This window comes from Polyodon spathula, chromosome 21, assembly GCF_017654505.1.
Source record: "Polyodon spathula isolate WHYD16114869_AA chromosome 21, ASM1765450v1, whole genome shotgun sequence".
In the NCBI taxonomy this organism is placed as follows: Eukaryota; Metazoa; Chordata; class Actinopteri; order Acipenseriformes; family Polyodontidae; genus Polyodon; species Polyodon spathula.
The window spans coordinates 7,609,376-7,634,183 of NC_054554.1; the positions used below are offsets into that span (position 1 = coordinate 7,609,376).

General features: G+C 41.8%; 1 protein-coding gene and 1 long non-coding RNA gene across 2 annotated transcripts; both read left to right on the forward strand.

Annotated features, from left to right (window-relative positions):
* The first annotated feature begins 58 nt into the window (after positions 1-58).
* LOC121296687 (polyamine-modulated factor 1-binding protein 1-like) lies at positions 59-16,250 on the forward strand. Its single transcript, XM_041222460.1, has 16 exons — positions 59-79; positions 270-437; positions 2,625-2,867; positions 3,391-3,621; positions 3,825-4,055; positions 6,434-6,556; positions 8,116-8,281; positions 9,073-9,230; positions 9,361-9,607; positions 10,550-10,739; positions 12,176-12,308; positions 12,733-12,900; positions 13,344-14,561; positions 14,751-14,906; positions 15,500-15,667; positions 16,038-16,250. Exons 1-16 carry the CDS (start codon positions 59-61, stop codon positions 16,050-16,052), a joined length of 3,636 nt encoding a protein of 1,211 aa, XP_041078394.1. The 3' UTR covers positions 16,053-16,250.
* A 3,556-nt stretch (positions 16,251-19,806) lies between these two features.
* On the forward strand, positions 19,807-23,810 carry LOC121296059. Its single transcript, XR_005947008.1, has 2 exons — positions 19,807-19,891; positions 23,521-23,810. It is a non-coding gene; the product is annotated as an uncharacterized LOC121296059 (long non-coding RNA).
* Positions 23,811-24,808: the final 998 nt, after the last annotated feature.

Here is a 24,808-nt window from a genome sequence, read left to right on the forward strand (position 1 = left end):
CTAAATCCTGGTCCAGAAGATTCAAGCCCAAATATTTATGAATCAAGCTCAAGCTAAGATGTCTCGAGCCTGTGTCCCGGTGATTCAAATCCCATGTCTTGGCCCAGGATGTTGAGTCTAAATCAAGTGTTTCAGAATATATAGCAGCTATTTCTGAGCTGATGCTTGAGCTTCATTAGAACTACCCTGCCTTTTTTCAGTGTTTACTTCACACGTCTCTGCTAAGGATGATGTGTCTGTGTGTGTTAACTTTGCCATGTGTTTTGCAGCTGGGAGTGCAGGTTTCGGAGGTGCAGAGTCTGACGGGGAAGGTGAGAGCATTGCAGAGCGATCTCAGGAGCCTACAAGATATCCTGAGGGACAGAGAGACAGCCATGAGCGAGAAGGAGCAGAGAGTAACCCACCTTCAACAAGAGAGTCAGCTTCTGATTCAGCAGGTACAGGCAGTGGCTTTAAAAGTGGCAATCAAAACCACAGCAATACGTTCTGAAATTCTACTATATACACTTCCTTCCAATGGTTTTAGGAGTCAGTTCATGATATTCTATTATTTTGTCACTTGATTAAAGCTGAAGTTTCCCACAGTGGTGTGTTTTGCACTTAAATAAAATGTCTTCCTAAGTTTAGCCTTCTGTGCATGCTGCTGTATCAGAAACTCAATCAAGCTTGTTTATGCCCCAACCCACCCCTGCCAGCCTCCCCCTCCCATCCTTCCTCTCCTTGCTAACCTGCCTGCCTCACTTCCAGTAGGACTTTATAGACTGAATCTTAAAAGCTATGTTGCTTTGTTACAGTTCAGAAAGCAAAACACTGAGCCGATATTGTTAACCGTAAAGACAGCTATTTTTAAAACAGTCGGGCAGTTCATCTATATCGTGGAAACGTGGTTATAAAATAAGGGAAAAGTTTCAAAAAGATTTTGGAAAGACTCATCAAAACATCGGTGTAATTAAAATTTGTTAAAACCATCAGGGTCTCTACACCTTTACAATTGAGTTGGTTATAACATCTTTCGGGTTAAATACCCCAGAATGATTTAACTGCAATTTTAGCACAAGAGTCAGCTGCAATTTCATCCCTGTGTGTGTGTGTGTGTGTGTGTGTGTGTGTGTGTGTGTGTGTGTGTGTGTGTGTGTGTGTGTGTGTGTGTGTCTTAAAGGGAGGGGGTTCATAGGTTTTGATTAACGCTGTTTCATGCTGGCCAGAAAAACTCTTAATTTTGATTGATGACTCAGTTTATCATCACTACCCTTCCCGAAGCCCCCACCCCCATATTATGAAAATGATATTAGAAACAAAATGAGATTTGAAATTTCATGTTTGACAAGCGCGCTGATGAAAGGTTTTCATTGCAGGGCCTGATCCATGGAAATTGCATGCTAACAATATTGCTGGCCGAGCGATCTACTTGGAAATTAATCAGAGTGGCAGAGGGATAGAGAACTAGAGAGAGAGAGAGAGAGAGAGAGAGAGAGCAACTCCATCCCAGAATCTCATCAGAAATAGCCATGGGGTGTTTCTGTGTGATGAGGTTGTGCGAGAAACGGGAGTCAGAAAATTATACCGCACCTTATCTCTGATTGATGTAGTAATTTATGCAGCCGTGCAGAATGCAGCTTTAATACAGATTAGATTTTTTATTTTCCTGTATTTTTTCTGTAAGGAAGGTGCTGCTTTTTGTTTACAGTTAGATACTGTGCAAGTAATTTGCATTACCATGTGCAGTAATGTTGTAATACTGTGAAAATCTATTTTATTGCAGTCAAAGGATAAATGACGTACATTAAGTGTTTGTTGTCGATTTAAACCAAAAACAGCCTCAGTTTCCGGGCAGGGAAGTAATGGTCATGCTTTTTTTTTTAATCATGAATCAATATTAATGTAGCATACAGATTTAATAGGAGGTGTGGAATGTGTGACGGATACTGTATGTTTTCTTCAAATTAATTCAATTGCAACTCATGTCTTTCTACAGTTGTTTTACTGACACTTTTAATGAAGTCTTACCTTTAAAATAAACAGCCTTGGATTCGTGAGCCTCTCTTTAATAACGCATTACATACTGTAGCGCAATATGCTGAAATAGTCACACTTTTATAGTTTAGTCATTTTTAACAATCACTTAATAGACATTTTTTAACTTGTAAGCTAAAACTGTTCAGTAAGCAATTCATTACAACTCAAGGTCAATCATATTGAAATTGGGTTGACACATTTTTTTTTACTAAAGTAATGTTTTGCAAGTGACACTTTCTTTTATTGTATTATACTTTTCTGTTAAATAAATGTTCCTTAAGTTTTATGATATCTGCAGGTACAATATAGGGATAAACACCTCGGTAAGTTAATCAAAGAACCCTGAAATCTGTGGAAAACATTGCACTGTGGAGCAACCAGCTGTTATAAAAAGATCATGTATTAAGACAGAGTTATGCAAAATGCTGGAATATGGGTTAACCTCGGTTGTTTATTCTGTTTGTATTACAGGCAAAGTTCCAGTAGGGGGGGCGCATTGTCTCAGATAATCAGTAATCCAGAGTTACTGTGGCTTGGTTTGGTGTGTATTATCTGGTTGCTGGTGAGGAGTTTGTGTAACTGTGCTGTGTGAATGTGTGTGTTTTCAGACCGAGTGCCAGGAGGGGGTGCTGTCTCAGCTGTGCAGTGAGCTGCGGTGCTGCCAGTCTCAGCCGGAGGGGGAGGTCCAGCAGCTGGAAGTGGAGGTCTCTCGTCTGCAAGCTGAGCTGGATTTGTGTAGTCAGGAGCAGCAAGACACAATGGCCCGGCTGCAGCAGTATCGGGCCACTGTGGAGATGCTCAGCTCTGACCTGGAGGTGGCCCATCGGCTGCAACAGGAGATAGGGGAGGAGGTAAGTAGCACTGCATTCCCATCCCCTTGTCTGGCAAGATTCTCCATTTACTCAACACTCAACAGGAACAGTTGTTTTCATCGTATGAAACACATTTCTTTCTACAGTTGTATTACTGACACTTGTTATGAAGTACATATAACTCAGCACTCTGAATATGTGTTTTTATCAGTCAGCAACCCATTCTTATTCACTTTTCCTACCTCTGTATTCCCGAGATCTGTTTTTCTTTGTCTTGATATTGCCAAAACTTCTAGCAAACAAAGTCATGTAAACTAAGATTCTGGCTACTCAGTACACTGATGACAGCACTAGCCAAAGCATCTGTTACTTGACTTAGTTTATTATAGTTTTACCTTGAAGTATTCCTAGCCTCTAACTGTCCACATAGTCAGTATCATTTTAAATGAATCTTCCTCTTTCCTTCCTTGAACTTCATCACCACTCCAATAGCATTGTCATCCACATTCCCGAGGTGTTCCCACATGCTCTGGGTCAGTATTTCACTTGTTCCCATTCCCAGGTGGCGCAGTGTGAGTCCCGCTTGCACGCTCAGGATTTGGAGGTGGTGCGGCTGCGCAGAAGTCTGCAGGAGGCGGAGTCTCGGGGGGCAGCGGCTGAGGCGCACGGTCAGTCCCTCTCAGACTCGCTGGATGTTTACAAGCAGAAGTACCAGGCGTATGTGAGCAAGGTGTCCTCACTGGAGAGTGGGCTGCAGAGCAGGGAGGATGAGCTGAGGGAGGCCAGCGCACAGGTCAGCGCACACACTGGGGGTTCATGGAGGTTCAGAAACAAAGAAAATATATAAAATACCAGTATATTGGATTTCCTGCTAAGCAGTACATAAGTGTAATTGACCACAGGAAAGCTGCCCCAAACTTGTAATACCCTTTTAGAGTAGCAGGTGTTAGTTCCCTTCTTTCCTCTTCACCAATGACCATTTTTTCCTTCCCTCAGGTGTCAGAGCGTGACAATGAGATCCTGCGGCTACGCGCCGAGGCCCTAGTCTTGCGGAGGGATATGGAGTCACGCTGTGCCCAGCTGGAAAGTGGTGATGAGGCCATTGAGACATTGAGCCAGGAGCTGAGAGAGATGCAGAGTGAGCTGGAGAACAGCCAGAAACACGCAAGAGAGTGTGAGGAAGTGATCTCGACACTGAGAGAGAGGACTGCGGCGCTGCACGCACGGGTAAGAACACAGCCTGTTTATTAGAGCTGAGGTACAGGGAGGAACCTATATGGCCTAGCTGGTAAGAGCTGACTCACAAGCAAGATGGTGTGTGGTTTAGTAGTTAAAGCTGAGATATTGGGGCTTAGTGATTAGTAGACTGGCAGAGCAGTGCGGTTAGGTGTATTGAGAGGGAGGAGGAGTGTGGTCCAGTGGCTAGAGCAGAGGGACTGGGATAGAACAATGTGGTCTGCTAGGAGGGAGGCATTGTACATTATTTTACAGCTAAGCCACTGGATGGATGTGGTTGGGCCTCATGATCAAAAATGGCCTAATTGCCCCCAAAACGTCTTAACACTTCAAACAAGAAGACTCTTAGACTGGCAAAAACAACTCCCAAATTCTGAAATGATTTGAAGCTAGTCAGACTGATGATTTTGAGCAAAGTGCCATTCCGCTCGTCTACCTGCCTGCTGCCAGCTCACCCACTCACAGACACGTCGCTTTTCGACAGCAGGCTCCACTACAGGATCGGCGGCCCATTAGAGACATGAAGGCACTCAGTTGTAAACCAGCTATATTGATCCCCTTCCTGCCTGTCCTGTTAGCACAGCCAGGGGGCTGCACAAAGAAGGCTTGGTTTGTTTGTGTTTATTTTTTATATATTTCTAAATGGTGTGTTTTTTCAGAGTTAGCAGTTATGTAATATGCAAAGTGCAATTCTCATCTGTATTCCTCTGTAGTTCTGACTTAAAGAACAGAAGAAAGTCTGCCATTCTGCTCAATAGTGTGATTGTTGTGGTTTTGTGACCTACTGATACTTGTTGAGGTTTCCTGTTGCTGTACTTACCAGGAGCAGATTCAAACTCAGACCCACTGTGTAAAGTATTTCAACATTTCAACAGCAGCTAATTGTTTTGTTTGCTTGCATTCACCCCCCTGAATGACTGCATAAGGGGATAGCTTGTGGAGTGGCTAGCCCTGCATTTAAATTGCAGTATTTTCTGCAAAACTGTAAAAAAAATCATTTTTAAAACAAACATTGACTGAACTACCCCCTTACCCCTTGGGGGAAGCTCCCGTTGCCACTGTTTTGCTATCTGGTAATAAACATAGAGGACTGTTCTCAGACTGCAGTGATTTCATGGACAACAAAATTAATCACAAAGAAAGATTTTAAATGATACATGTTTATTTTAAAAAAAGGGTATGTGTAGATACCTCCCTGACAGAATCTGAAACACAGAAGCACATTGAGGTCAGGCAGATTGCTCAAGTGGAAGACAATCCCAGAAGATTAAACCTGTGGTTGATGGCTGACTGGTTTGGCTTAGTCCTCCAGGCAGATTTGGGCTTTTTTCTTTAATTGATTGATTGATTGATTGATTGATTGATTGATTGAAAAAACTTAGCAATGATTTTATGAAGAAATGTATTATCTGGGATGTCCAGTACTTTGTACAAACATAACAGTGTTAATACGTCAAACAGTTATGGTTATAACATATTTTGCCCTTGGGCTAGACATGCATAACGCTAAGAAACACCCACCACTAAACATAAAGCATCTAATATGTCGCTCTCTAGAGTTAAAATATAATTCCTCTCCCTATAGCCATGCTTCAATATGAGATATAAATTCAGGATTATGCTTTCTTCCCAATATTTGGAAGTGCAGTGTAGAATATAATGTAAAGACCAGCTGTCTTCGAAGTCAGAGACTTCTGAAAACGTTCAAACAGCAACCAGCAGAGAATAGACCAAACAGCTTGAGGTAGCAAGTCAAATGATACTTGACTGGGGTCTTGCCTGGATTTTTATAGAACTTTTCTTCCTCTTTGTGCACCACGAGACTGAATTAAATGTAAATATTTGGTCTATTTTTTAGCAGCTCTTATCTTATCTCTTATCATAACATTATGTTTGTGTTTCAACAATCTGTTTACAACATCCAGTTAACATCAAGCAGATCAGCCTGGCTCCAGCAAGATGCAAGTTCTCTTTCTGGATATCACAAGTGTGGGTGACAGTCTTTAAAAGCCTGATACCTGCAAAAAACCTAACCCTGGTTAGTGGGGCTCCCATCTTTGCATTCTCATCAGTGGGGAAACTTCAAAGAAATTAAGCTGGTTCTATCAAAGAGCCATGCATCTCTGTCACATAGACCTTTCAAAAAGGTGCTCACATCTTGTACAAAGGAAGAAAGGTTTTTAGGGTCACACGTGACAAAATGTTATCCAGTACAATACTGACCTATCACCTTTTGAACTAAACAAGTGTGTACCTCCATCAATTTTAACCCCATAAATATCTAAACACTATAGTATTCTTAAAACTGCATGGGGCATCAACCTATAGGCCCCCAGTAAGTGGTGCTGACAGCTGTGTGTTTTTTGCAGGCAGAGGAGCAGAAGGAAGTCGCAGAGAAGCTCCAGGCTGATTTCTCAGTGTACCGAGCATCACATGCATGCTCTGACTCCGAGTACGACACACAGCTTTCACATAACGAGCAGCTCAAACAGGTACAGAGATTTTCAATTCCCTTCGCTGCTCTAATACAGGGGCTTTATGCGAGGCACGATGTTGCTACTTTTCACAGTGCAGCCCAGAGCTTTCTATCTCAAACCGTGGAGATAGTCAAACCCACTGCCTTCTTTACTAAAGCTCAGCGTTCTAATTATTCAGCACTTATGTGTTTCTGTGTATGTGTGTAAATATGTAGGTGGTGGAGGGGCCTGCCGTTATGTGCCCATGGCTAACAACAAAAATCTGCAATTTAAATAAAATAAATATCAGTTTTGCGCATTCACCATTACATGACGCAGAAAGATTGTTAATCAGACCAAATACTGTATGTCAATGTGCATGTGTGTGTGTGTGTGTGTGTGTGTGTGTGTGTGTGTGTGTGTGTGTGTGTGTGTGTGTGTGTGTGTGTGTGTGTGTGTGTGTGTGTTTTTTTTTTTTTAATAGAGTGTAGCAGACCAATCTGTCAATGTGTTGACAAGTAAAAGTGTCAGTTGAAGTGCCGGTTTCACAGCCAGGACGGCGGGCTGTGTGGCAGTGATTTACAGCCTTGCTCAGCATGCCGCCCGCTGCCCCGCAAGCCCCAGCTCTGTAAATCCGCAGATTGATTACCTGCAGCCCTCACCGCCGCCAAAACCGCCATGTTGTTGCAACCTTTTAACGTTGTTTTATAGACGGTTAGAGCAGCTCGTTTTGCTATTTATTCATTTGTAAGTGGTCATGAAATATAGATTCGTCTTGATGGTTTGTCAGCGTTGCAGCTGTGAAACAGCCACCTACTGACATCTCGTTATTTTAATGGCTGGAGGAGGAGGTGGAGGGGAGATTCATTGCTGGTTTTTATTTTCCATCACCTCCTGAAGCAGGCTGGGGTATCAGTTTTCCAATATTTTTACTTTGTTTTTATTTTAACTGTATTAGACAGAGTATTCTTTTTCCAAAAGAATAGGGCTATCTAGCGATTATCTCTGTCAAAGTTCACTTAAACTAAAATGATGTCTTGACGTGCCCGCTTAAGGCATTTCATTGAATGCTATGCTTCGTAATGCATTAGTATTCAAGTTTATACGACATCATCCTTTGATCTGTTGATTGATTTCAAATCTGTAGTTCAGCTTCAAGCCTACTCAAATTGCTGGGTGTCTGAGTGAGGCTTAAAAGAGATCCATAGCAGCCAACACCAAAAACTGAGAACACGCCCTCATTATTTTTCCTGATTCGATGATTCGTATGTTTGTTGATATGCCGCATTGACAAGGAACTGTACATGTACCATACTGTGTGTGGTCCCTCACTAATTCATAACCATCGATATTTTACTTTTTTATTACGCCAGATAGTGAAATAAAGAGCAAACACTGCGCTTTTGTAATAAGCTCATTTGAAATGTTTGATAAGCAAATATGGACTATCTCTACCAATTCAACAGTTGTTGAATTGGTAGAGATATTCCATATTTCTCATGCTCTGCAGATTTATTATCTCACAGATACAGCGCTGTCTAACCTCTACTTAATGCAACCTTAACATCTTTTCAACTTGCCCTGCCTGTTCTCAGGAGCTGTCCTGTGTGCTGGAGCAGTGCAGTGAGCGTGCTCAGCAGGTGTCTGATTACCAGGGGCTAGTCCGGGAGCTGAAGGAAGAGGTCAGCAGGGTCTCTGAGCAGAGAACCAGCAGCATGAGAGGTGAAATAGCACTGCAGTATTACCTGGGAGGGCTGGGAGGTACTGGAATATGGGCTGTATGTACTGTGCAGTACCAGATCTCAGTATAGCACTTCATCACTGTAATATCATAAATTTGAGAGGGGTTACTGTAATTTCACATGTGTATTCCAGTATATAACCGTGGGGACAAGGGGCACTACTTGTTAGTTAATTGTTGCTTGTTAATTGTTGTTGCTAATTGGCAGGCAAGAAACACTTTAGCATAAAAATATTGTACTTAAAGTATGATACTTAAAATTTATAGATAGGATGTTTAAGGTTAAAATACCTATCTCTGAGAATATTTTAGTTCATTTGTCAGAGAAATGGCAGCTATATTTAGATGTGGGAAGTTATATTAAACCACCTAGTTGAACATTAATTTGCTTCAAACCTTATTTTGCTGTTAAATTTTATCTATCCGTTTATTTTGTGATACAGAATGTTATTGTTTATTATATTGGTAGCAGATAAGGTGTAACACAGGTTTATTACCTTGATGATTGTCCATCATTTAGGGTCTTAATGATAACGAGAGGGTGGGTAAAACTCTCCATTCCCCTTGGTTTAAGAATCTCCATGGGCTATGAATACACATACATTTTTTTACACATACATTCATTTGACAAACCTGAGATTGTATATTTGAGCCCACAGTAAAGGCTGGATTGCCTTCAACTGTTCCTTTTCTGTTCGGTACTGTTAATACACATCTTCTAGAAGGCCACAGTTTTCAGACCCCATTTCAGACTTGTGGGGATGCTTTGTTTGTCTGTCCCTGGTGCCCCGTTCAATGCTGTCTGTTGCAGAGGTGCTCAGGCTGGAGGAGGATGTGAGGCAGCTACAGGGAGAGATGGGAGGCGAGGTTCAGAGGAGGCAGGGGGAGGTGGGGGCGCTGGAGCATCGAGTCTCGAGACTGGAAGATGACCTCAGGGAGGCACAAACACTGTGTGCTCTGAAAGAGCAGGTACTGTATAGACATTCCTAATAACAGGGCACTAAATTCCCAGTATATGTATCATGATGCAAGTGATTGTTCTGATGAATTGGCTCGTGTTATGTTTAATGATATAATTGATCAAATGATACACATGTAGGCCACCCAGAAGAGACACAACCTCTTGAGGAAGTCTGAGACGAACTTACTGGAGGTTTCTGAGGAAATCCGAAAGAAGTCAGTGGAGGCTAAGAGGCAGGCGACGACGGCACGCAGCCTCGAGTCAGATGTGCAGAGACTGCAGCGTGAGACCCGGAAGAAAGAGAATGGGAGCGCCGCCCTACAGGCTGAACTACATCGGATCAAAGAAGAGCTGAAGGAGGCACACGCGCAGTACCGGGAGACAGGTAGAGAGGCATTCACTGCCAAGAAGAAACTGCACAGCACCCAGTCAATTACAGAATGATCAATTCCATGCACACACTTAGATGTGCCCCCCTCTCCAAAAATAAAGAAAAACTAAAAGTTAATTCTAAAATATGAGCTTCCATAATTAGAAACTATTGTTATTTTAGCAATATTTGTATTATTCTCCATCATTCTTTGTATTAAGTTATGTATAGTATTGGTTCTATAAACCCCAAAGGCTGTCTTTTAATAACCTGTGTCATCTGGTTACCTGTTTGCGAGAGTCTGAAATGAGTCTGCCTCACTCTCCATCATCTCAAAACAGCACTGCCTTTCACTGAATGAACTCCGGCAACCCACAAAACATTCTAAACAAACAAACGCCTGTAAATACAAGCACAATAATTCCTGAGCTTTGAAACCACAGTTTTAAATCCTTCTTAGAAAAGAGGGGAACTCGATCCTGCTTGCACCATCTACCTGAACTCCTGACTGTTTTTTTTTATTATTTTTATTTATATATATATATATATATATATATATATATATATATATATATATATATATATATATATGTGTGTGTGTGTGTCTATGTGTGTATATATATATATGCAAATGACAAAAACTCCATGAAAAAGGAACAGACAGTCTTCAGTCTTTTTGGGTGATGGTTAATACAGGTTTTAATGTACTTATATTTATATACTAGTTATGTAAAGTAATTACTTACTACTTCATTAATTGAGAAATGATTAAATATGAATTAGAACCAGAATCCGAGCAGGTATGGGTGCGCATCAGTGTGAATGAAGAAGCATTATATAAATGTACAGCCATAACTTCAAACACAGTTAATTATAACATATTTTGTAATTTCTTATTTCTTTCGGTATTACTGTAAGTGTATAGTAAGGCCTTTGCCTCTTTCCTCCCTCTCTTAGCCCAGGAGCTGGCTCGGCAGGAGGAGAAGGTGGTCCTGGCGGAGAGTGGCCAGCAGAGGGCACAGGAGCAGTTGGGGGAGCGCGTGGCGGAGGTGGTGCGTCTGGAGCAGGGGGAGTGGAGACTGCAGTCCGAGCTGCGCGGGCTCCGGGAGCGAGTTGCCAGTGCAGACCAGGAGATTGAAGGATCCAGGTATCCAGGCCAGCAACGCTCCTCATTCCAACCAAACCACACTATCCAAGACTGACCAGGTCATCACACACCAGAGCCATTCTAATCATCAAAAACAGACCAACCCCAGTCTAATCCAACACAAACCTGCCAAACCCCATCAAAAAAATCCATTTGAATTTAAACTGGCTCACCAGCACTGGCCAGAAACCACCCAAAGACATTGGTCTAAATCCATCCAAGACTAAGGAAGATCCTCACAGGTATAAAACAATTATTTCAGTTTGAGTGGATCCACAATATATAAATTGAAGGCTGAAATAATCCCACAGACGTCACAAATTAAGTTTTAAAAGTTTGATATCTTAGAGCAGCAGGGTTGGCAAATTTAAAAACATTTGACGAGCCCCCTTCTGCCTTCCTAAAATGCTGTTCTATGTTGACTTATAATTTGCACAAAATTAGGTAACATTTCAGCTCCTCATCCCTTTTGACTGCCTGCCTTCTCTCCTTCCTGCTTGAATGCTGGCTGGTCGATGTTCAGATCATTTCAGGTCGAGGCCTAATCTAAAATCACTTCTTTTAAATGGCAAAGCAAAAGGAATTGGAACATCTTAAACAATGCCTTGCCAAAGGTCCCTTGTTCAGGCAGCTACCCCTGAACATTAAGCACACTTGCGGCCTGCCAATACGCATCAGGGGGGATTTAGTAATTAAGTGATCGGCTGAGGACTAAACTGGGCGTTTGCGGATTGTGAAACCACCCCCAGGTCCCAGCAGCCATGCAGACAGAGGATTCTAATTGCTGTGGATATTGATTAGGCTGGTAGGAGGGGGGGGGGGGGTGTTAAGGGAATTATTGGGCCATCGATTAGCTGTTACTGCGGTTGACTTGTCAATGCAAAGTGATCTGAGTGCTGATAAGGCTTGGGGCTTTCCCAAGGTTCTCAAACTGTTATTTTTGCTAAACGCCCGGCTAAAAAGTATGCTTCACCTGTTTTTATTTTCCATTCTGGGTCCCCTACCCCCAACTTCTGCAGCTTTCCAAAATTTGATTAGATTGTGCTTGAACGATAGTCTATCTGAATACCCTGTATAGACTGTGAATATGAATATTACATGGACTTGTTTGGTTTTAATGAAGCTGTACAGAAACAATTTCAATGAGATGCAATTATACATGCTGTGAATGAAGGTCGTGGTAATATTCTGTTTCTGAGAACACCAGTAAGGGGTTATTGATCTCCTTGGCAGAGGATCTGTATGTTGATGTCCTAGAAAAAACAATTCCATTTTCATAGCCTGTCCAGTATTCCAGGTTCTTTTCTATGAGTTTTAGAATTATTAGTCACGCTTGGCATATTTCTGGCTACATGCAATTTAGTTAGTCCAGTAAATCCTCGTGGGCTCACACTGCAGTGCTTCAACACTTCGGTGGGAATGTTGTTGTCTTGTAGGAGTCTGATTGAGAAGCTCAAGGCCGAGGTCACTCAGAGCAAGCAGAGCCACCAGAGCACACTGCAGGAGGGGCTGAGGCACCAGCAGGGGGCGCAGCGGCTCGAGATGGAGCTTGGCAGAAGCAAGGAGCAGGTAGACATAAGCAGCCATTCTACATACCCAGCACAGCCAGGGTGCCACGTTCTCTTAGGAGCTGAGACTGGCATTGAGTTAAGAGCATTTTCAAAGAAGCAGTGTCATTTATTATTATTATTATTATTATTATTATTATTATTATAATATTATTATAATTATTATTATTATAATAATAATACTAATAATAATAATAATAATAATAATAATAATAATAATAATAAGAATAAGAATCAATATATTTACTGATATCTACATTTTTCTTTAGTTTAGCCTGAATGCTGTTTCAAAAAAGAAGTGAGACCCAATGCTTATTTTAGCTGCTGGTACACAAGCATTCCTCCCCCTTTGAAACATGCAATAAGTGCTGTTAAAAATACCCTGATTTCACTGCTTATGTGATACTCTCCCTATCGCCCCCTAGCTGCAGGAGCAGGCAGAGATGAGCCGTCGTCTTCGGGCAGAGTTGAGCCAGGAGCAGGCTCAGCAACAAGACCAGCAGAAGCGTCTGGAGAGCGGGCGAGAGCGAATGAATGGGCTGGAGAGAGAGAACGGGGAGCTCCGAGCCAGGCTGCACTCCACAGAGCAGCTGGTGAGGCCTGTTTGCTGGGGTTTTCAATAGTAGTAATAGTAGTAGTATTTGAGGCTCCTTTCTGTTCCTGCCTCCTGTACATTATGTATTGTTGTAGCTCTGGAACTCAATTCCAAAAGGTATTAGGGACTTGGATTCTGTTCAATCTTTCAAAACTAACTGGAAGTTTGGCCTTTAAATTTGCTTAGACCTGTATCTAATTGTATGAGTGTAGTTTTATATTCAATATGTACAGTGTTCTGAGGTGTGTCACACAAAAAGTGCTTTGTAAATCTAGGTTCTAAATCTAAATCTAGCATGACAGCTATAGGAGCAAGTGGCGATACTAACTGCCATAATTTCTATAGGGCTTTTGCAGGCTATTCTATATAAAGCCGTGACTGCTGTGTATCTGTTTTGAAATGGTTTTGGTTTTAATGGTTGCTGTGTTTGTCTGTCTGCAGCTAAAGAATAAGGAAATGCAGATGTCCAATTTAAAGGACAGTGTTTCAGAGCTCCACAGCGCCTCCCAGCAGCAGCGAGAGGAGCATGCTGCTTGCCAGTCACAGCTACAGCTTTCCAAGAGAGACCTGGAGGAGGCACAGAGTCATAGCAAAAGGCACTGTGAAGAGGTGAGGCGAGGAGAGATGTTGAGACAGAAGCTCACGGAAGAGGTGAGGCGAGGAGAGATGTTGAGACAGGAGCTCATGGAAGAGGTGAGGCGAGGAGAAGATTTGAGGCAGGTGCTGAGTGAAGAGGTGAAGCAAGGAGAGGGTTTGAGGCAAAACCTCAGAGAAGACCAGATGCAAGGCGTAGAATTCAGGAAGAGCCTGAATAAGATCATAACCAAAGACGTGCCATTAAAACTAAACCATAAAAAAAGAACGTGCAAGAAACAGCAACCAGGAGAGGTTGCACAGCACAGCAAGGACCTGCTGACAGAGCACAGGCAGGAAGTGAGGTACAGTGAAGAGGTGAAACAAGGTCTCTGTGAGAGAGGACACAGCAATAGAGTGAAGAAAGGAGAGGACATTGAAGTTGAGCAAGAATATAGAGAGAGGCAACATAAGGCAATGAAGCCAGAAAAGAGACAGACAGAGAGAGAGCAGTATAACACAGGCAGAGAGAAGGGGATGGGTAACCTAAAATCTGCACAGAGCCAGAGAGTGCAGCCACACATGCAGTCAGAGGTGAAGCAAGAGCAAGGCATAGTGCATACTGAAAAAATCAGGCAGAATGTGAAGCAAGAAAATGAGAAGGATAGTGATTTCAGACAGGGGTGGGGATTCAGTGAGATGGAGAGACACCTGAGTCAGTTGGATAGCGAGGATGAGAGACAAGACCTGCAGTCAGAGCAGGGACAGATCTGGCAAGGCCTCGTCCCTGTGGAGGTAAAGCTAGAAGAGGAGACGGGGGGAGAGGGGCACCCCAGTGAGCAGGATGGCAGGGACAGGACAGAGAGACACAACGAGGAAATGAGGAGGCAGGACCCATGGTCTGCGCAGAAAGTGAGGCCAGAAATTAAATCAGAGCTGAGGGAGAAGAATAGTCAGGGCCTGCCAGTGGAAATGAGAGAGAAGCACAGTGAGAAAGTGAGCCAGGGAGGCAGCAAGCCACAGAGCTTCAAGCAGATGATGGAAGAAGTTAGACAGGAACTACAGAAAAGGAGGCCCAGTGAGGAGGTAAGGCAGGAAGCACTTAAACCAATAGACCAGAGGATAACAGAGGCTGTTTCTGAGTACCATAAGGGTATGGGTGCAAGTACTCTAAGGGATCAGTAATTGGAATGAAAACAGTGGGTAGTTTATGGGTGCAGTGACGCTGTCTTTGGGTTATGTGTAATAGACAGTGTTGGTTCTGTGCTCTTCCAGATTAGCAGGTTCAAGGAGTCTGTGTCAAGGCTGGAGACAGCCCAGAATAGGGCCAGGCATGGGGCTCGAGAGCTGGCCTCGGCAGAACAGGCAGTCCGAGAGCTGAGGATGGAGCTGACCTCTGCGCAGGGGGCTCACAAGGAGAGCATGGAGCAGGTGGGCATTTACATTTTTAATATGGAGGATTTTCAACTGAAACAACTGTTCAACAAAAAATAAAAGATATTCTATTAGTACATACAGTGATTAAATCAAGGTTAGAATATAATACGCGATATAAGACACTCTAAATATAATTGGTCTGTTTCCAATGTGAATGATTTATATATTATGCAAATAATATCTTTGATGTATGATACTAAAACAAGTCAGTGAAGCTCCTGCTAAAACTGATCTCAATGTAATATGAAGACATACTAGAGGAGGTGTACAAACCAGTAGTAAGTATCACCTTTGTAGAACTTGGTTACCAACTGGACAATAATAAAAAGGATGAAAACCGTTCACCATCACCAGTTCAGGGCAGATTTATCATGGGCCTGATTTTTAAATCATATCTATATCAAATATCAGCAGGTAGTTCTAAAGCCAGTCTGAGGGCTGGGAAAGTGAACTTGTCCAGGTGTGTCTAACAGAATTCTTTGTCATTTTCAAATGTGTCCATGCATTGCGAGAGAGCGTGTGTAGGACATTTCTAGTGTTTTGCCTTTGTTTCTTCCATGGCAACACCGTATGTTTGCTCCCCTCAGCTGAGCGAGCGGAGTTGGGAGGTGGCGAGCCTGCGCAAAGAGCTTGTCCGTTCCCAGCAGCGCAGTGTTCAGCTCGGGCAGGAGAATGCTGCATACGAGGAGAGAATGAGGCGTCTCAATGGGGAACTGAAGAGGCTGCAGAGCCTGAGCCAACACACACACAATGAGGTGAGCCTGGGACCATAAATACAGACCCCCAAGCACCTAGCCTGGACATCCTCTGTCTAACGCCACTCGACAATAACATCAAACCGTGCTTTTTACAATCTTACATCAATAATAAGCATAGGAAATTCCTAGACAAAAATCCCAGTAGAAATTAAAGACTGGTAATAACCGAGGTTAGTTCAAGGATTGAAGTAGCTATTGTAGTGAGAACACATAGTGGATTATTTAATGCAATCCCCAGTGCAGGTTTTATTTTATTAAAAGAAGCTCTAAATGGCAATCCTCACCATCTGGCAGCCCTGTATCTGTGTGAGAGAAGGATAAACAGAAAGCAATGCCGCTGCTAATCCACCGCCTCTCTCACACACAGACTGTGGTGGCCTGACTCCCTACACCAGACTTGCATTAAAGCAACAACACAGCAACTTCCCAAACTGCACCACTGCTGTTTGAAGAACAATCTGGAAGACTGAAGAACTAGCTTGTATTTTACCACGCTGCTATGCTGCTGTTTTACAGAACATTCTTACCATTTACCAAGCTGCACTGCTGTTACTGTTTTGTTTCAATCTGCAAGTTCAATCACCAGAGTCAAGTTTAAGTTTCACGCAAAATCAGCACTGGATATTAATTGTTTGTAAGCACTGTAATACATAAAAGTAGAAAATGCATATCTACTTATCGATGGACCTGTTTAATAGGCTTCCGCACACAACTGAATGCTAAATCATGTATAAGTTGTAAATTGTTTACAAAAAAAAAAAATAATCTAATAATGGTTTGATTTATATTTAACAAAAGCAGGGTCATAGTAAATGGTCAGTCTGTTGTGGTTTCAAATAAAAGAAAGATCAAAAGGGGTTTTTCCTGTTTCTGCAAAATCCACAAGTCACACAGGCTTTTTAAAGTGGAAGGAAGAAGAGATGACAAAAGTGCATTTCTGAGACCTTCGATTACTGTGTCTGTGTTAGGTTGTCCTTTCCTGTGGATTAGGCAAGAGATCTCAGAGAAAATGATAAAAAAAAAATAATCTGCAGACTTTGGTTACACTATGATCACAGAAGGATTAAGAGGGCTGTGAAGCTAATGCAGAGTTAAGCTGCGGGAAGTGAATTTCATCTCCGCTCATGTCTGGAGAGGACCTGTTTAATTGCTTTGGTTTCCTTCATTATATGTATTGCTTTTTGCTGAATTTAATTTGCTCTCCCCTTTTCTGAAGCACTTGAAAGCTCATACCAGACGAAATCCAGTGACTACAAGTGTGTCTAAAGGTGGAAGTGCAATACATAGTGCATGCACAGCTAATTAAAAGAAAATGATGTCCTAATGAAAAGATTGCATATTTTAAATCTTTTCCATGCTCTTTCAAAGTATTTTTTTTGTGCCCATGCCTAGTTAATATCTGTGTGTTGTGGTCACGCCGACAGGCCCGAATATACGAGAGCAGGCTGTTGGAGCTCAGTGCCCAGCTAGCAGTCATGCAGAGGAGGGGGCAGGAGCAGCTCGCAGGGCTGGAGTCGAGAGAGAAGGAGACAATAATTCTCAAAGTGGAGCTGGCATCCCTCAGGGAGAAATACCACACCTCAGTCCAGGAGGTATGAGACACACCCATTATTGTGCATGAAACACTGGCGGTGGTCCAGCAGGTATGAAACACAAACCCACTCGATGTGCAGCAAACTCTGTGCCAAAATCAAGGAGGTTTTGATGCACACTGATACACTAGCTAAGACAGAAATACCTAGCCTGGTTTACAGTGGCTCATCTGGTAGTGCCAAGTTGTCGGTCTTCACTTCCGCGAGTTATGAGAACAGGAACAGCTCCTCACCATGCTTCACCAGACCCCACTGGAAAGGTGTCCGGAGAGCTCCTCTGGTCACCTGCAGGGCTGTCCATCCACCCTGGGCCGTTGTCATGGTTGCAGGATCAGACAATGCCCACTGACCATCAGATCTCCTGAGCTGTTGTGAGGAGTCTTGGGAACATATATTTGGGACAAAAACAGGTAACGGGGTAACTAATAATTTACTCTAATAATATACACAACATTAAAATCTAGCATTGTCTGCCCTTCAGCGGCTATGGTGAAAAAGTGACATGACTCATGATTTGGTTAGAAATAAAATAATTTGAAGAGAGGCATATACATTTAAAAGTCATTGAATTTTTTTTTTAAAGTTTCAACTCAGTGAAAAGATCAGATTTGCCGTTTAATCACATCTTCTTGTCTCTTACAGGGAGATGTCTCACACTCAGAGCTGGACATGTTAAAGCAAAATTACATGGCTACCGCTAATGAGGTACAGTACAGCCTGACCATACTTCTCTCTTTCTACTCCCTAGAAAACAACTACTGACCACACACAATACCCTGAAGTCTTCTAACTGTGTGTCTGAAACAGTTCCCTGTGTCCTATACCTGTAGAGAGTGTGTGTAGACTGTAATGTGTAGCTTTGTTCTCTGGTGGTTTGTTATTCAGTGGGGGTGTATTCAGTTGATGATGTCTTTCTAGGTGTATTTGTATAGACAGTGGATCACTGTGTGCATTCTCTCTATCGCCAGGTTGAGCTGCTGCAGTGGTCAATGGTGTACTTTAATGCGCTATCTTTGTGTGTGTGTATTGTTAGACAGTTTGTCACTTTGTGTGTAGTGTGGATGGATCTCTGTAACTGTAGACAGTGTTTCACTGCATGTTCTCTCTGTCTCCAGGTGGAGGTGCTGCGGTGCTCTTTGGGTGCAGCACGCTCGGACAGCTCTCGTCTTCACCAGGAGAGCGAGCTGGTCGTGTCTAATGTCAACCAGTGGGTAAAGGAGCAGAAGTGAGTATCCCAGCAGCACTGCCATTCACTTCAACAACACGGTGACTAGGAGACAGCACTATAGCTAGTGAACAGCAGGGCAAACATTTTCAAAATGCCACAAGCACAATTTTAAACAGATGTATTGTATTAATGGAAGTTAGTCCAATGCTTTGCTGGTTATTACTGTAAACTCCCAGTTTTGGAAGATCGCCTCATATTCCAGACTCTATTTCAAGACCATTTTACTCCACCCCTTAGTTTGTGTGCTTTTCTTTCAGGCAAGGCAATGAGAAGCTGGGGAAAAGGATAAAGGAGCAAAGCAAACAGATAGTCCACCTGACAGCTGAAAAGGAGTAAGTCAGAGCACATTTACCACAAACTATGAGAAATCTTGTTGTTGATTCCAGAACTGTATAGATTTACTGTTCCAATGCATCACTGCAACCTAGTAGGGGGATAAAGTTAAAACATGAAGGGAATATGAGCTAGTCCTCACAAACCCTGTTCTGACAACTTCACAATGGCACTCATAAATGTATATACAAACACACACACACACACACAATGTAATTGTTTATAATATCCATAATTGCTTGGCACTATGGATAACAACACACTCTTACTATGTCAATGACAATGCTGCTCCTGTCAGTTACACTGTATCTTCCCTGTATGTTCTGCAGTAAGGAGAGGGGCGGGTCTTTTTTCCAGGACTAACCTGTTTCCCACTCGTAACAGCCGTCTAATGAAGATGATTGACAACCTGCAGAGAGAGAATAAGAAGCTCAAGACAGAGCTGGATGAGCGGAGAATCGAGATTGAGAGGGTTCGAGTAGGTGCCTCAGTTTATTTATTCCAGCAGATTCCAGTAGGTGCCTCAGTTTATTTATTCTAGAAGGTTTCAGTAGATGCCTCAGTTTATTTATTCTAGAGTGCTCCAGTAGGTGCCTCAGTTTATTTATTCCAGAGTGTTCCAGTAGGTGCCTCAGTTTATTTATTCCAGAGTGTTCCAGTAGGTGCCTCAGTTTATTTATTCCAGAGTGTTCCAGTAGGTGCCTCAGTTTATTTGTTCCAGAGTGTTCCAGTAGGTGTCTCAGTTTATTTGTTCCAGGGTGTTCCAGTAGGTGCCTCAGTTTTTGTTCCAGAGTGTTCCAGTAGGTGCCATCGTTTAATTATTCATTTAATTTACTGGAGCCTCATTTACCCAAAGTCATTTCAAACAGATCTCTTATATTAACATTAGCCCACATTCTTTTCTATTTAGATCAATTTCTTCTTTGTACTAGTAAGCATGGTGCAAGAGTGTCTTCTTTTCCAGTCTACCAGTCATCATCTGTCTTTGACCTTCCAGGCTCTCCACGCAAGCCAGTCAGAACACCTTGCTGTCATGACTCGACTACACAGCCAGCTACATGTCCCAGAGTAAGTACACAAACACGTATTATTTTCACTACCACAACGACTTCCATTCATGCAATACATTAAAACACTCTAACATTAAAAAAAAGCATTTCTTCATTAATGAAAATGTATAGTACATTATAGCAACGACTGCAAGCTACACATGGTATATTATTATTATTATTATTATTATTATTATTATTATTATTATTATTATTATTATTATTATTATAATAATAATATTATTATTACATTTAATTCTTGTTTTCCCTCAACATAATGACCACCCAGGTTTACAATGAATTTGCAAAAATTAACTGTTATCATAGAATTGTGAGGGATGGTGATTCTAAATGCAGAAACATGCCCACACACTTAGCTGAGTTTCTGCTATGTGGAATTCACCCAGGGTATAACCACTTAGGATGTGTTTAGTTAACTTAAGGAAAAGTACCAGTTTAAATAATAAAGTACAAATGGCTTACTTTGTTGTATAAGTAGTAGTTTCTGTATCTTGCGAGCTACAGTGTTATCAGTTGGTTTCTCAGGTAGCTTGTGACTTTAGTCAAAGAAAATCACTGGTACTGGCATTAAGCTGTAACACTTGAAACTGGCACAACAAAAGCTGTTGGGGATCTATTGTAGTCTACTCTGTTAAAATGCAGTTTTGCTTCTATTTGCGTCTATTTTTTAATGCATGTTACTGTCAAGGGTTTGTAGCAGAATTAATATACTCCTGTATTGTTGTTGTTTAATGGGCCATGTGGCTTGGTGGTTTGCAGAATGGGACTGGTAGCTGGGACGGCTTGCATATTCACGTTTCAAAACCCAGTTTTCATAGCAACTTTAGTGGGTTTTTTAATTTTTTTATTTCGGTCATCATTTTCATAAGAGAAGTTTAGAATATCGGCCTTAATGTAGTGAACCTTTTTCAAGCACGTTTGCCATTTCCCCAGATCCTCACCGAAAACGTCTGTTCTATAAAATCCCATTGCACTCTGGGGACAGCGTTTAAACCCTGTAGCTGTGTCGTTGCTCTGCTTGTGTGTGTTTGTGCTGGCCTCTTAACACGTTAAGGGAGCACATGCTGCTCTGGCCAGTTAAGATACAAGCCTGTGCTGTTGAAAAGAGCTGAGGTTGTTAACATTGCTTCTTCAGCCAAGCATCAAACCTCAGATGCAACCACAAAACAAGCCACTTAAATTTTGAAGCACAAAAAAACTTTTTCAACTCTTCTTTTATAAAGACCAAGGGGCACTGCTTCGGAGGTCAGACCACATCACAAAACTTCCAACACGGAATACCTGAGAATCTAGCCTCCACACCAGTACAAAACTACTAACCACTAATCCACTGGGTAAATAAACAAAGCTGAAATGTTGTGCTGTTGATCTGTTGGGACATCCTAAAAGCCTTTGCGGGTGCAAGGCACACATGTATTTTTAACTTGGCAATGAATAAGTAATACAAATAAATGAATAGCTGGATAAATAAAATGTTTATCACATCAAATTCAGGGGCCTGCCAATGGGAGCATGCAGCTATCATCTCCTTCTGCATCATTCATTTGTTTTCATTAACTGTCATTACTGGGGGCTTTTAGGAAAGAGGCTTGGATTTCAGCATGAAATCACAAGAGAAAAGCTGTGAACCCAGTAAACTTGCATCTCCCTCACATACATGAGTTTGCAAGAGATATACATTACCAGGCCAAAGGGGAAAGCAATAAAAAAAAGAGAAATGCATTCATGTTGTCTGAAGATGTAGTCTCTCACAATCACGTTCTGCTAAATTCGACCATAGTTTTCCCTCTGTACTTATTTTTAAATAAGGCATATTTCTCTTTCCTTTTAGAGAAAAGAAAAGCAGCGGCCACTTCTATTTGCAAAAGCCCTCTTCCCCTCCTCCCCTAAGATGTTGTTCTGTGTTTCTGAAAGCATGGGGTTCATTAGCTATTTCTTTTTTTCTTTTCCACTTCACTTCCAGCTAGAGGTTCACTGATTGATAGAAAGCCTGTGCTGTTTGTTTGGGAATCAAGGAATGAAATATTCATATTCTATGCTTTTCCGAGCAGAAGTTATCAAGATGCAGCGTAAATGGTACTTGGGATTAGATTTTCACAGAAGATTGAGGTTATTAAAAAAAAAAAAAAAAAAACATCATTCTGCAAGCCATCTTCCTGGGAGGCAATCTATTTGTTTGGTTTTTTTTTGAAGTAGAGTAATAGAGGCTGTCTTTAATGCAGTGTAGCAAAAGTGCTTTGGTCCGCAGCCTTTCATGCCTTCAACTCTTTTTAATGTGATTGAATAGTTAATAGCAGCAGCCCCCATGTAGAAATTGTAGACGCAGACAGACTCCAATGTCTTGGCATTAAAGGGGCAAGATTCAGGGGTATAGTGGTAGCTACTGTGTACAGGAATCTGTGGAGCAAGGTGGGAGGGTATGGATGTAGGTGTGGACTATATGAGTATTTAACTGTACAGGTCACTGCATAGTTGGCATTTATGGGGGCAAGGTAAAGATTAAGTGTCCTGTGGCAGGCTGGCGAGTGGATAGAGGCCCAGAGACAGACTGCAGTTCAAAAAAATAACTATTTTATTATAAATAAACAAAAATAAAGTGCACAAGGGCAAAATAACAGATACTCAAACACAAATAAAGCAAAAACAAAACTCACAAAAATAAAGTTTCCAGGCTGGGCAATGCCTTCACTGGATTTAGAAAATTCAAAAACCACAAAACAAACACCAACCTGCTTCCTCAGCTCCCTCTCCCCAAATGAGAAGCAGAGGCCTCCTTTTATATCAGGTGGCTGGGCGCTGATTGATCGTTAATCAACCTAATCAACTAATCAACCCCAGCCACCTGAACATAATAAACCCAGGCAGGTAGGGGAAGTTAACCCCATCCCTGCCAATTTCTAAAGAGCAGAGCTTTGCTCTGCCACAGTCCTGTTTGGTAAAACACAAGACAACAGGATGATCTTGCACTGATCGTGGACTATGGTAATTAAGGTAGCATTAGGTAGTTCAAAATTAGTGTTAATCATGATCTGTGAAAATGTAGGTATTAGGCAGGGTCAGTATTTATGAGAAATTGTTCTGTGGATATAGGCGTCAAGAGACTACAGTAACAAGGTGGGGTGCTATCAGGTTCTCATTTGTAAAGTGAAAGATTATTTTCATCCTGTTGCTGATACTTCTCTTGTAGCACTACTCTTGTCTAATTTCCTCCTTTTTCTCTCCATTACTGGATCTCAGACAAGAGCAGCTTGGTTTGTTAGGCTCTAGAACAGGTTATTGTCGAACTAAAAGGGATAAAACAAAAACAGTATCAGTGCAGCCAATAGACAGCCAGGTAGAGACTGGCTGTAGTCTGTCCTGCTTTGAAAATCTTGTATTACAGTAATTATATCCAGATATTTATTGATGTGTGCAGAACAGATCAAATACAAAAAGCATTGACTAGTGCCCAGCCTTTCTTCGCTTTCCAGGATCTGAGCAATCCAATATGTACTAGTACTTCGTGTTGTTTAGTTCTGCACCAATCCCATTCCAAGAAATATTGACCAACCCTGATCCTCCTCTTTTACTTTCTGAAAGGTTGACAACACCTGAGTGAAAATATTTTTTTTCTTTTTATTTCAACAGACCTCTACACTCTGAAAGACCAGCCCTAAACAACAGCGGTGAACCTAAAGAAGAAGAGGTATCTTGCTGCCGACCCAAACTGCAGTTAGACAATCAAAGAGGGGCCGTTGAGAAATGGACAGCCAAGACTTCGGGCCCAGCCTAGGCCAGGTGCAGCAGACAAATCGGTCACAAGACTCCTCTACACAAAGGACCTGCCAAGCACCGAGACCCTCAGACCTCACAGCCACACACAGCCCCCCTGCAGAAGTTTAAAACCTGCAATGAGATATACTGGCTGAGAGCAGAACCTCACCTGCAGAATACAAAACAATACTGGACAGAGAGGGTCAAAGACCTCAACAAAACACCACCCAATGCAGGATCCCAGTGGGGATACAAAACTCACATCTCGAATGTTAATGCCTTTTGGAGTGCTGACTGCTAAGGGTTCTTATTACCATGACTCCACTGCACTGGCATAGGAAAGAATTAGATGACTCCTGGACTGTTGTTTTTTGTACTCATAAGTGGTGGTCTAACTATAGAGAAAACAGATGAGATAGATTTTTAATGCTTCTTAAAAAAAAAAAAATAGAAGGTTTGTATATAAACTTTCAAATTAACATTGTGTTCTAAACATCATACTAAACGATACAAGCTGTTATTGCAATTAAAAACAAACCAATTCATGTCACGAGAGAATTTTTTATTTGAACCTATACTCCACCAGTAAAAGCCACAGCTAGATTTTGTTACAACATTTTACACAGCAGGAAATCAAACTGGATTATATTTACTGTACCATTTACAGTAAATCGGAAAACCATGGATAGGGTGATTATGCAATCCCGGGTGAATACCCAGTGCCGTAAGAAAAAGAAAAAAAAATCCAGCTACGATTTATCCTGGTCAAATCAACCCTCAAGGCACACAACTATGTCTTTAAATTAACCTCCAGGATTGTTGGTTACTTGCAGTTTGCACAAAAACCAAACCAAAAATCCCTTTAGAAAAAGGACCAAAGTGACAGGAAATACTTGTTTCAATACTGTAAAACACCAAAAGCAATATTGTAGATGTAGAATTGTAGATTTCAGGTCAATTTTAACAGGATTATGGCTTGAAAATATATAGAAATTAGCAGAGGCAGTTATAACAATGTTATATCTCATCATTTAATACAGTTGCTTGGTCTCACAACTGCTCAGATCTCAGAAAGCAAAAGAGGTGGATCAGGGGTGGTCAATACTTCTTGGAATAGGATTGGTGCAGTACATATTGGATTGCTCAGATCCTGGAAAGCGAA

Bases quoted from the DNA above. Each gene is read 5' to 3' on its own strand.
- LOC121296687 (XM_041222460.1), top strand. From the start codon at position 59: ATGTCTCGAGCCTGTGTCCCG. The intron at 12,309-12,732 runs GTAGACATAAGC...ATCGCCCCCTAG, and splicing joins TTGGCAGAAGCAAGGAGCAG to CTGCAGGAGCAGGCAGAGAT. The intron at 12,901-13,343 runs GTGAGGCCTGTT...GTCTGTCTGCAG, and splicing joins TGCACTCCACAGAGCAGCTG to CTAAAGAATAAGGAAATGCA.